The 13,110-nt window shown below is 38.4% G+C and overlaps 1 protein-coding gene across 1 annotated transcript in view; it reads right to left on the reverse strand.

The window, feature by feature from the left end:
* Window positions 1-511: 511 nt before the first annotated feature.
* Window positions 512-13,110, reverse strand: part of CEP120 (centrosomal protein 120) — a 68,257-nt gene continuing 55,658 nt past the window's right edge. Inside the window, exons 19-20 of the mRNA XM_090038463.1 lie at window positions 3,276-3,421; window positions 512-2,604 (exon numbers count right to left, since the gene is read on the reverse strand). Coding sequence (XP_089894589.1) covers window positions 2,367-2,604; window positions 3,276-3,421 — 384 coding nt within the window. The 3' untranslated portion in view covers window positions 512-2,366. The remainder of the gene's footprint in view (window positions 2,605-3,275; window positions 3,422-13,110) is intronic.

A 13,110-nucleotide genomic window follows, 5' to 3' on the forward strand; every position in this document is an offset into this window, starting at 1 on the left:
GTATGTTGCTAAGAGATTCTTGAATAATAAACTTGTTCAGGGTGACAAATACTTAAAAAAAAAATATAGCTTAATATCACCACCCACCTTGTCAGAACACGTAAAAGCAGCCAATGTACTGGAAATGTAAAAATCTTAGTGAAAATAAACGGAGGTTTGACATTAGTCCAAGGACTGAATATTTTAACTTGTGCAAGTACCTAGAACTCTGAAGGCAGGTTTTTGTAACCGTAAACTGAAAGAGTGTTTTCCTGTTACGCATCTTTAAAGAAGTATAAAAACCACATACACAAGCTCTCTAAAATACAGTTACTTAAAAATCTGTATTTGTTAAACAAATTGAAAAAAAAACAGATAAAAAAATAAAATAACCAATTTAAGGATGAGAACACTTGCATTCACCCAAACCAAGGTAAATTTCATTTGTTTCAAGGTAGTTGCCTTTTTTAAATCTAATACCCCCTCTAGTGTTTGAAAAAATTATAATCCCAGCAAATGAACAAACCTTTCAGAGACGAGCAATTCAGAGAACTTTTAATATATCTTCCTTTCAGAATAAAAGAACATCCCAAATTTATTGTATTTTATTTCCTATGAACACATATTAGCAATACATAGCACATGGTTATGTTTCATATTTCCACATTATTCTTTATCCATTTATAATGGTTATTTTTGACCATACATTTATTTTCATTGCAAGTAGTGACTTTTTTTTTTGCACTCTTAACGTCTTTAAATCACTTAATATTAAAAATAAACATTTAAAATGTATGGCAAGTTTATTTAGTGTTATAAAAGCATGTTATGACATCATTAGTAGGTGATGGTTCCCAATGTAAGTCTTTTTGTTACGGTATTTTTTTTAATGCAATTTGTTAGGATTTTCTTCAAATGACCTTAAAAAAACCCATTCTGTTAAATAAGAGTTCTGTGGTAGAATTCTGCATTTCAAAACACAGAAGTTCCTAAAAGAAAAAAAGTGGTATTTACATGACCCCAGTGCCATAAGTCCAATGACTTTTAAAATAAATAAAATAAAATTAAATTAAAATAAAAAAGATCTCTCAGAATTAACTACCTTCATTTACGTATGAAATAAAACTGAATAAAACATGTTAAAGTTTTCCATTTTTGATACAGACATACGTAAAATCTATCTAGGCAACAAACATGTGCTAGTGAAATGTATATAAAAACCCCAAACCATCCATACTGCAAAATTTCACTCTGCTGTAGAAGTCTAGGACTTGTAACTTGGAATTGTAACTATTTCAACTGTGGATATCACAAAAACCCACATAACTGTGTGTGCTCCACACTCTGCCCCCCCCTTAGTCAAGTAACCAACATATAACATTTTATATTTTTAGTACTTTTGTATCTCAATTTCAAAAAAAGATATAGAAGGCTGAAAAATACACAGCTTGAAGAGAAAATAAAGCTTTATAGTCATTGCAGCTGATTAAGTCATCATTTAGGAAATATTCCTATGTAGAAAAAGCCCTGATTATTTGCATTAAACATGAATTGATATTTAAACATGTGGTTACAATCACTGAATCAATATTTCCCACACTTTCTCAACATAAGCACATGCGTATTACTCTCATTAAAATCCTTAATCTTTTTATCAGCAATTCATCTTTGCAATCCCTCCCATGTAAAGCTCTTAGAGTAGAAATCCTTTTGCAGTCCAAGAATGCTCAGTTACCTAAATATTTCATGGAGTTTCTGCTTGCTAAATTTTAGCATTTTTGTTTTCATTTCAAACTTTGTCATTTGCAAGTGCAAGTTTTTCAAAAACCTTCATGCTAAAATAAAACATTCAGGCAAGTAATAATTTAGTTGTGGCCCCAGAAACTAAAACTGAAAGCATTTGCAAACGTAAGAGGATATGATATTTATCAAAGCACAGCATATTTTAGCTCATCATTTAGAAAAGTTATGTCACTGTAAATTACTGCAGTCACTTTTTCTTAGCACAATTTTATTGAAAAGCTATTTCAAAATAAATCCATTAAACAATAAATTATGAAAAATACCAAACAAAGCTCTAGACTGGATATTTTAAAATGGTATTACTGATAAATCCAGCTAGGGTGATAGGAAGAGAGGTAGAAAATGTTTAAACAGAAAATACAAAAAATATATATTTATCTATATATAAATTACCTCAGTACAAAAATTTTAATACAAAAAGAAAAACACAACCCTGCTGCAAGTATTTACACTGACTTCAATAAAAATTACTAGAAGTATGAAAATTAAGCATTTGCTTAAGTCTCTGCAGAATCATTGATTTAGTCTGCAGAATTGATTGTTTTATTATGGTAAAACTTACTTAAAAGCATGTTCCTAAGACACTATTTACTGCTGCTTCTTTTTGCAAGAGCCTCTCCGATTTGACGATCCAGTTCACTTACTATATGGTCTTCATGATTATACACGCCTGTTCTCAACAAGGTATCTCTCTCTTCTATCAGGCGAGTGAGATAATCGTCCATACTCTCATTTAACTGTCTAGCTTGAAGACCACCCATTCTCCCAAATGAAGCATCCCCAGAATCCTGCAATTGTTTTTTGTCTTCTTGTTGCTTCAGCCTGATGATAAATAAATAAATAAAATCTGTATAAGACAAAATGAGCTTCTCTTGTTATATTTTTTTCCAAACTGACTCTTACAGGAAACTTACCCCACGTCCAAAAAAAGGTAACAAAATCACCCTTGCTATATTAAATTTAAAGGAAGTCTTATACAGCAGATACATATCCAGAATCCAAGAATCTGAACATATATGTACTTATTACAATGATTACATTAAGGGTTATATCCTGATAATACTGTTTAAAAATCCACACAAGTGGCACAGCCCAGATTCTAAATTACTGGATTAATTTTAAGTAGAGGACACCATTAGGCAGACTTAAAATATCAGCAAGTGGGTGAAAAGCAAGTTGAAAGCAGATCATGTTTTATGGGTTTTTTTAAATATATATAGCAGTTATTTTATATATCAGTTCTGCTTAGAAGTGAGGATAAAAAAGACTTGGTGCAGTATAAGAACAATCTTGACAAAAAACTGGGTATGGTGGCCTTTAACATAGATTTTCTATAATACAACACTGTTACATTTTATAAATGGGCAATTTTTACCTAAGGGACACTAAACTGTGTTCCTACCCTGGATTGACAGCCAATTAAAATTTTGATTTAACTGAACCTTCCCCTACTTTGAGGCAGAGGGAAAAAAATCCTGCACATGCTTTAATACCTGTTAAGTTCATTCCTGATATCCTCCAACTCTTGTCGTTCTGTTTTCCCCAGTTCTTTCTCCTCTGCTGCCAAGTAGCGAAGTCTCATGTGCTCCAGCTCTTGCTGCTGCTTTTTGAGACGGGCCATAGCATTCTCCTGCTCACGCTAAAGGGAGAAATCATTTGACAAACTCTTAACACACAAAAATGTTAACTCCAGGGATGCCTCCATTGTTTCAGATGGGAATTAAAAACAGAGCTAGTAAGAACCCCAAAATATTCCTAGTCAGTAACTAAGCAGCCCCAGGGACTCATTGTAATAAATGTGTATAGGTATGAGGTAACAAATGAAATAAAACTAATGGCTCAATTACAATTCCTGCAAACACCTACCTAAACCAGAATGCAATCAAATCTGGACCCTAAATTAACAGCTTTAGCCATCAGTGGCAAAAAGGATGTGTATTTAACAGCTGATGGGTCTGCTTTTTCAGACACTTAATGAAACTGATAAACAAAGATTACACTCATGAACATGGCTTGAGATACTATTAGCAACTGATTTTCTAGATCATTACAAGCACTTAAAATTCCCTCCTGCAAACAGAGGGAGGATGGAAGTAGGTGGGCGTTAAATTCTCAGTGATTGCAGAGGACACTCATCCTACTGGTTCTGCAGTGTACAGCACCAGAAAGCTTGTTCAGCAGAAGCAATTTTCATCTAAGATCTGAAGAACTACTTTCTGAAGTGGCTTCCTGTCAACCAGCACTGAAAACATAAGACTAAAATTTTGATTTCTTCTGTTTTCGAACAGGGAATAATACTTAAGTAAAAATAATTAGAAAAAGAGGGGTGGGGTAGGGTAGGGTAATGTCCTAATTGTTTTTCACAGTTCCATAAGCTAAGTAGCAATGACCTGTCAACCAGAAAGAGGACTTTCATAAAACAGGGCAAGTGACATAATCTAGTTCTTGGGGACATTAATCTGTTTTAACTTAAAAAAAATCCTGCTTACTTCTGATTTGTTCTTTACACAGCCTAGTTTGTTAGCTGATCCCGGACACATCAATCTTGGCATAGCTTATAATCGTAAAGCACATAACAATGGTCCATTAACATCCGGGTTAAGAATGTTTACTTTGTATTGTCTGACTTTATTTTTATTATTACAGATATAAACTGGATTTATAAAATTACTTCATTCTGTTTCTATAAACAAACCAATTCATTACATATTCAACCTATCAATTGTAGAACAGATAGTAAAATCTTATGCCAAGGTAAATCAGTCTTAAAAAACCCCAGAAAAACAACCTGGATCACAATTGCTATCCCAGGAATTTAGAAGAAAATCTCAAATACTTCTTAGTTGACGCTCTCAATTGGCACATCTACACGAGATATTTAACAGCAATTTAGCATAGTTTACTGTGATGCAAGTATGTGGCTCTACACATGCACATGCTTACTTCACAGTAAATTTCCCTAATCCTAATTAAATTTGCTACCTGCAAATGCAAATAGCTAATTTACTTGGCATTAGTAATGGCGCCAAAGCACTCATGCAGACTCCTGACTGGGAGCCAAATCTGCTCCTGGTCAGCAGTCCACAAGAGGGTGGGAGATATCGCCCTGCCCCCGGGACAAGCCAGGGCAGGCTCTGCCATAGGATCTGGGATGAGGATTGTGTCCCCTGCCCCAGCAGCAGGGAGTTCAAAGCCCCCTGCTCCCAGATTGTGATCACAAAGCGGGGACTAGGAAATCCTTCTCCCAGTAGTGTCTCTGCAACTGTGGAGCCACTGCTGGGAGATGCGTATGCCCCAGCCCAGCACCAGATCTTCCACTGCAATTGCATTTATAGATTCTGAAAGGACAGTTCCCAGTCAGCCCCAGACTGCATGGGGAAGCACATGCAGCCTGAAGGTACTGTTTTAGGCAGTCCCCAGCCAGCTCCATACTACACATGCAGACTTCCCTGCACAGCCTAGGGCTGGCCAGGAATGGTTGCAGTCAAGGGTAGGTCCTAGCCCCGTGCTCTGATTGGATGATCGAGGCACAGGGCTTAGAGACATCTGCCTTGTGGCATAGTGCTCCCTGCCAGCCTCTGGGCTAGCACTCAGGGGGAGCCTGGAGCTCCCTGCTATGGCCATAAGGGCACATTACAGAGCTGCAGGGACCTGGGAGCAAATCTGCTCCCTAATCACTACATGTGTAGACACCTACCCAAAAACATTTACTATGCAGTACCTTAATGCACAGTAAATCCTGGCTGGAATAAATGCAAGTAGAGACGTGCCCAATAATTAGAAAACATCTCAACCTTTTAACATACCATAAACAAACTACCCTCTTCCCACCTAAGATTATAATTTTAAGGAAGGAATACTGTACTGGTTACATACAAAGACATCAGGTTATAGGCAAAGAATGATATTTTGCATTTTCATACAAACCAAGCCAGCCATCTTGGCACTAGTGGGAACTAGTGAGCCAAAAAGGGAAGGGAAGGATAGTTACTCATGGGAACTTGCAACTGAAGAGTCCAACAAAAGCAGAACATAGATTTTTGTAATGATTAGAAAACAAAGACAGCAACTATCAGGTTGGAACCTTGAAAATCTCCTCATGATATAGCTATTATTCTATGCTCATGAACAAGCAATTGATCTACAGTAGATGAATGTGAACATGTAAAACCAGAAGTAACTTTCCCTGCCAACTTGTGAACTTCAGCAAAAAAGCCTTTTCAGGATTAAAAAAAACACCTCAAATGTATTGTGCTTTTTTTGCCTATGATCATATATCAGCAATCTGTAGTACAGGCTCATGTTTCTATGCGGCTTTGGACACTAAAAGTCCTTACCCTACTGAAGTCACCGAGAGGTATGTTATTGATTTCGACATTGCCAGGATACCAGTCTACGGCCATTTTTAAAATATCATGATAAAGAAAACAAAGCAAAGTCATCAGCAGAAGGGCAGTTTGGCTGGAAAAAAAGTAGCAGTGTTGATGAAATATACTTAGTTTCATGCAAGGCATTTGATTGTGTTACATTTGACTTTGTTGACTTGATTACTAAACTGGAATTATATAAAAATTATATAAAAACAACATAAGACATCAAACAATTTATAATCTAGTTAAATGGTGAATCTAAAAATGTATTCTAAATAGGAAATCATCAAGTATGTATGTTTCTAGTGGGGAGCTGAAGGGAATTGGATGTTGGTCTGACATTTTAAGGATATTTTGGGAAGGGATGGAAGAAGAGAAGAATTCAAAATAATCACTAATAAAACTTGAGATGATAGATTAGGAAAGTGATTAATAAGAAAAGAATGGGTCATTGATAGAGTGCTGACAAATTAAGCACAGGAAAACAATAAGTACTTCAATATGGCCAAATATAAGATCTAGAGTCAAAAGAAGATGAGCCTTGATTACAAGACAGGAAAGTGTTCCATCCTGGAAAACAGTAGCTAAAAAAAAACCTTGCGGGGGGGGGGGGAGGTGTTTGATCTGTTGAATATGAGCACTAAGGATGATGCTACAGCCAAAAACAGAGGATATCATTGAATGTATCCACAGCAAAACCCTGAATAATGAGTACAGAATTGATATTATTTCTGTCTTGGGCACTGGTGTGACTAGTGTTTGAGAGTCAAGAATGACATTAAAGGAGGCTGGGGAGGATTCAGAGAAGATTCACATACCTAATCAAAAAACTGAAAATACTGAAAGATTCCACTTTCTCAACCTACATCTAACTTATCAGAAATGGTGTGGGGGGATGGGGAGAATTCACAATCTGTAAGTACCTTCACTGCAAAACAGAAATGTGATAATGAATAGCTTCTGAATCTCAGATAAAGATACATCATCATCCAACAGCTGGAATCTGAAGCAAAACAAATTCAGTTTAGAAATAAAATGAAGTTTTTAAAATAGCAAAGTTAACTAAAACTGAACTATTTACCACCAGAGTTTGTACCAGATTATCAATTGCATGAAATTCTTTTAACATTTTTTTCTCCAAAAGAGAGATACTGTAAGTCAAACACCGCTATAAATTTTATATCCTACAGCCTGCGTTACACAGGTCAGATTACATGATGATCACCAGCTTCTCCTGGCTTATAAAATGCACTAATGTCTGGATGAAACTTCAGTAGAATGAAGTAGGTTAAAATGAGAAATATTCTAAATAATGTGAGTATTGTAAATACTGTGAAAAACTAAGTGCACATTGAGTATAAATTTCCACAACTGACCGGTTTCTTAACTGCTCATGTTCATAGTTCACTTAACCTGCCAGATATGGCTAATGCTGTGAAGAAAGGTACTTAGTGTGAAAGAAATGAGTGAGTGAAAAATTATATTCTCTCTCAAAGCAAAGAACAAAATTCTGACTGCTTCTGTAAGACAGGAAGAAGTGCCCTATTTCCTCCTCTATAACTTGCCTGACAACATTGACAAATGGATCAGAATTAACTGATTCCAAAAGACTGTTATGGATTCTGGAGAAGGTGTTAATATCTTTAAGATATTAGTTGGCCCTAAACTAATTGACAGTTTAAATAGCTAATTTTTGGGTCACTGTCTCTGTCACAAAACAAGCCCAGGTATGTATCCCAGCTTCTCAAACTTGTTTTTACCCAGAACCTAACTAGAATGATTTCTGGAGAGAGAGTTTTTGACTCCTAAGAACCTATCTTCAGCTTCTTAGGAGAAGCTCAGACTTTGAAACAAAAGTTCTGTAAAGGTTATTGGTTGTAGCCACGTTGGTCTAATATTTAATTGGTGTAATAAAAGCTGGTCTAATTTTTAGTCAGTCAGTCTCATATTTAGGTGGTATAATAAAATATACCACCATGTACCCAAAAAAACTTGTCTGGAAAGGTTAGGCATCTTTTTGCTAGTCCCATTACAGTAGAAGAAACACATGGAGAAGCCCAGAGTAAAGGATTACTATGCTTAGTGTCCATAGCTCATGGTATTCTGCCTGGCAAGTGTGGAAATCGTCACGTGGTTGAGACTGAACAGAATCATTGCAACGGTCTGCCTGTTTGGAGATGTATTCCCCTGGAACACCTGGCTAAGGCGGAATATGTATTAGCCCCTTACGAGGTCCTCCTTAATAGACAAGAGAGCTCTAAGTAAAGTATCATGCTACAGCTCAAGAGAAGAGGACTACTGTGAAGTACCTTGGAAGGAAAGAAACTAACACGATCACCCAAGTAATTAAACTGTTATTTATTGGTCTGGTAGAGAACTGAAAGTGAGCTGCTGCAATATGGCTTTCGAGGTAATTTTCCTGGAGCGTATTGCTGCTCCCCTCTCCCTCCCCATACAGGCGAGGAATTGTCTCTAAGCAGCTTTTCTCCAATATTTAGAGACATGATTTCCCAGCAATGTTAGCACTGGTAAACTGGGTATAGCTTGAGAATTTTTGTACAATTATTTTCTTAGCAAACGAGCAAAGCTTAAATCAGTGGTTTTCAACCTTGTTGGCACCCCTTGTAAAATGCCAGCTCTTATTTTTCACATTTTTTTATTATAGAAAAATAATAGAATAATTCTTATGTTGCAGAGAACTCAAACCACAACAGGTTAATATCTTTAACACTGTTCATTCCTATATGACAGTGGTCTCCAAACTTTTTTGATCGTGCACCCCTATCAATAAAAAATTTTTGAACACGCACCCCCCCAATATAAGTATATTTATATTTGCACACCCCTATCAGTAAAAAAATTTTTGAGCACGCACCCACAATATAGTATATTTATATAAATATAAATAGAATTTCTAATATTTCCTTCCCGCACCCCAATGGATTGTCTTGTGCACCCCACTTTGGAGACCACTGCTATATGAAATCTTTATTCATCTTGTGAATCATGTTTGCACACTGAAGACTGTTAACATTGTACAGCCCCCTGCAACACTCTTGAAGACATCTTAAGGCACCCCAATCTTGCCTTACAGGTTTGGACCTACTGAAATTGCAATTTCATAATTTTTGTGGAAACTGCAATTTTGGGCAGGCCCTGAAAAAAAGCACAGGCTCCGTGAAAAAGCATGGGGTCCATGCCTTTGGCAGGCTCCCTGAAACAAACTTATTGAAAATAAAATGCTGGCTTCCTCTGGCTGCACAGCTTGCTGGGGAGGGAAGGGAGGAGGGGGACTGCCAGCATGGCAAGATAGTTGTTGCCCCTGTCCCTCCCTGCTGATTGGCTGCGAGGACCGCTTGCCACACAGCCCTGCCCCCTGCCACCAATCAGCAGGGAGGGGAGGGGCTGCATGATGAACTGTCCTGTGGCCAATCAGCAGTGAGGGGCAGGGCCATATGACAGATGGCCTGCATGGCTAATCAGCAGCATGGGTGGGGCCACCAGGGTCCCTCGGCCAGAAGCGTGGGGAGGCCTGCCACACACTGCCCAAGAAAATGGCTGCCAGCCCCATGGTCTCCCTATGAAATTAGCCAGGCCAGCAGCTGCCTTGACTTCAGTAGACCACTACCATAGTAAAAGAATGCCTGCCATGTGTAGTGCAAATTTACTTGGCAATTCCCATACTTTTGTGAATTAAATACTCAGCATAAAAATAAAAATTAAGCATTTTATAACATTTTAGTAAATGGAGCAAGCAAAATGTGACCCCAGAATCCACTCTCAGTACATCATGAATGTAGATAAAAATGCAGATTTACATAATACTCTTTACACAACATAACCACTTTAGATTCTAAATAGCGTCATCACAACAATCTGCACGGTGAACACTTATAAACAAAGGTGATATTTATTCTCCTGAATAGATTTTAATAGATACTCAAGTTGTCCAATAATCCTTCAAAGACCCCAAAATAAGTCAAGGAATGTAGATTACTTGATACAAATGGGAGATTTAAATGTGATTTTTCACATAGTTTACTCCAAACATGGGGGGTTTCAAAATTCAGAATTGTTATGGTTAGATCACAGGCCATGAAAAAAACTCAAATTTTAGGAGATGGGAGGGATGAGGCAGAAGGAGACAGAAGGATTCTTTATCCATGTTTGGTGATGAAACTGGTGCCACTTTATCAGAAAGTCTTGCAGATACCAAAACCACTTTTTTCTGTCACTGTTTCAACACTAACAATGTGAAACAGACTCCCTTTCTATTAGCACTGAAAGTGGACTCCCCTGCATAGGACTACTATCAATTAACACAACTTATTAAGAAACACCTTTCAAGTTGCTTGAAACATATAAAGTAACACAAAATGCTGAAATGCTTAACTATCTTTTGCAAATATTTATTACACGCAAGTTACTAAAAAACAGAAGAGTTAACATTTCTGAATATTTTGATATTGTTAAGGCAATCAGGACTCATAACAGAGATACCTTTTTTTAGACCAACAAGATTTTTGCAAAAAAAAAAAAAAAAAAAAGAGTTTTAATTTTTCTTTAATTAAAGACTTCTTTTGCAAAAATCTTGTCGGTCCAATAAAAGATATCATCTCTACTATGAGTCCTTATTGCCTTTTCCTCTAGACCAATATGGCTACAACCTGGATACTTGATATTGTTAAATTTTCCAATGAAAATCTATTTTATATTTTTACAGACTGGGAGGGGGGAAAAATAAGTCTTAAATTTGTTGCTGAAATCATGGCTCAGGAGGATGGACACGATAGAGCCAATGTCAGTTAATAAAGCTTGTGTTGTTTTAAACAAATGTGTCAGTGAGCTTTGAACAATAGCAATCTATTGCAAACATTTACATGGTGATTGGTATTTCACCTCAATAAAATATTAACCTAAAGATGAATCTAGTTTGTAGTACTCTCTATTGACACATCCAACACAAAATAATATTTAATATATTTTGAAAGACTTTGATTTTCTCTCCTCCTTTGACTCCACCTACCATACTATGTATAAAATAAATAGGATAAATTAGAGTATTTTCAGGTGTGAAAATGCAGGCACACACAAAATTACCTTACCAAATAAAGCATCTGATGCATGAAGCTGCATGTGGAGAGGCAGTAATGGGGGAGGGAAGGAGTGGGCCTCCTCCACACCTCGGGCCCAGGCCCACTCCGCCACAACCCTTCTCCCTCTGTGTTGGCCCTGAGCGGGCCTGCCACTAGAGGGAAAGAGTGGGCATGCTGTGGCATTGGCGGTGATGGTGGGGCCAGGGTAGGACTAGGACTGGGCCTGGGCCTGACCTGGGGGTGTTGGGAGGGAGTGAGCCTGAGTCAGGGGAAAAGATGGCCTGCCACGCACTGGAGGGGAGGGGGGTCAGCAGGCCCCACCCGGCCTGGGTCAGGTCAGGTCAGGTCAGCCCAACCCAACATGGCAGCTGTGGGAGGAGGGGAGGAGCTAGCTTCCTCCCCCCTTTGGGCTTTGGCCCACTCCTCCCCAACCCACGCATTGGCCCCAAGCCTGCTCCTCCTGCTGGGTCAGCCAGGGCCTGTTGTTCCCACGCTGCTGCAGCAGCTCAGCTTCTTCCCCACATCGGGCCCAGACCCCAAGAAGCAGGAGGGAACGGGGAGCAGGCCCGAGGCTCCATCCCCACCAGCTTTCTCCCCCCCCGGTCATTCTTGATGGGCAGTGGGCTAATACACACACACACACAAATATATACACCCATAGACATACACAGAGACACCCCTTTCTCTCCATATACAGCTGCATGCATCAGATGTCTTACTTGGTAGGGTAATTTTTATATTGCTTAAATCAAGTTTGATATTTTAAATTCAACTATTGAACCTGTAAGCATCTTAACTGGTTTCAGTAAATGTCTGGAAAAAAAATGTCAAAAATTTCTCAATTAAATTTAGTCAGATGACCACAGACTTCCCAGTAGCACAGGTGCTGAACTTTGAAGCTCTACAAAAATGCATTGTTGCAGACATGAAGAGATTATGATGTTCATGTGCCAAGACCACAGGCTGAAGCACCACAAAAAAAAGTCACCACATAGGTATGTAACACTGCTGGTTACTACCATAAGGGTGAGATCATCAGCAGTATGATGCCACCCATCTCCAAATTCCTAGCTCCGCTCCTTTGAAGTGCCACCTGCTCCTTCTCTCTCTACCCCATCCCTAAATAGGGGCTGGGAGGCAGGAACACTCAGTGACTGTACACCCTACCATGCTTCACTTACCCAAGGTAGGGGTGAAGGAAGGGAAAAGCAGAGCACTACAGGATGCTGGGGGACTGAGTGATCCCCTTGTTATGCTATATCAGGGGTAGTCAACCCCCCTGCATGCATGCCAGAGCATGGCACATGAAAGCATTTTGCTTGGCATGTGCACCTCAGGGCGGATGGTGGTGTTGCCACAACAAGGATCAGCCTCTTTGTGGCTCCTCTGCAATCTGCCCCTGGCATATGGGGGTTTTGGTATTGATATTCTACAGCAATATTAACATTAATTACACAAGAATTAAAAAGTTATTATTAGATTATGAAAGAATCTCGCCATGCCACCAGGTGCTGGTGCTTCAGTTAAGAAGCTCCTTAAATCAAGAAAACACAGTCTTTATTTTGCCTTAGCTGCCTATAAATCCAAAGGGGAGATGTAAACATACATACACTAGACTAAACAATGGCTAAATAGCGGCCACTATTCACTCTCCCACTCACACATACCATGCAAGTCTGTGGGAAAAACTTACGATTGAAGCTAAGGAACTCAAGTAAAGTTTTCTGAAAATAACCCAGAGCTGACAAGTCAGTAGGAGGGCCTGGATGGTTTCAAGACACAGTTTTTAACCAAGACTTGGACCTCCAACTGTTTTTTTAAACAAAGATTTACGTCCCATCCTTGGCTAAATTACTTATAAA

Source organism: Crocodylus siamensis, chromosome 3 (genome assembly GCF_052110815.1).
Source record: "Crocodylus siamensis isolate JL-2025a chromosome 3, ASM5211081v1, whole genome shotgun sequence".
Classification (NCBI taxonomy): Eukaryota; Metazoa; Chordata; order Crocodylia; family Crocodylidae; genus Crocodylus; species Crocodylus siamensis.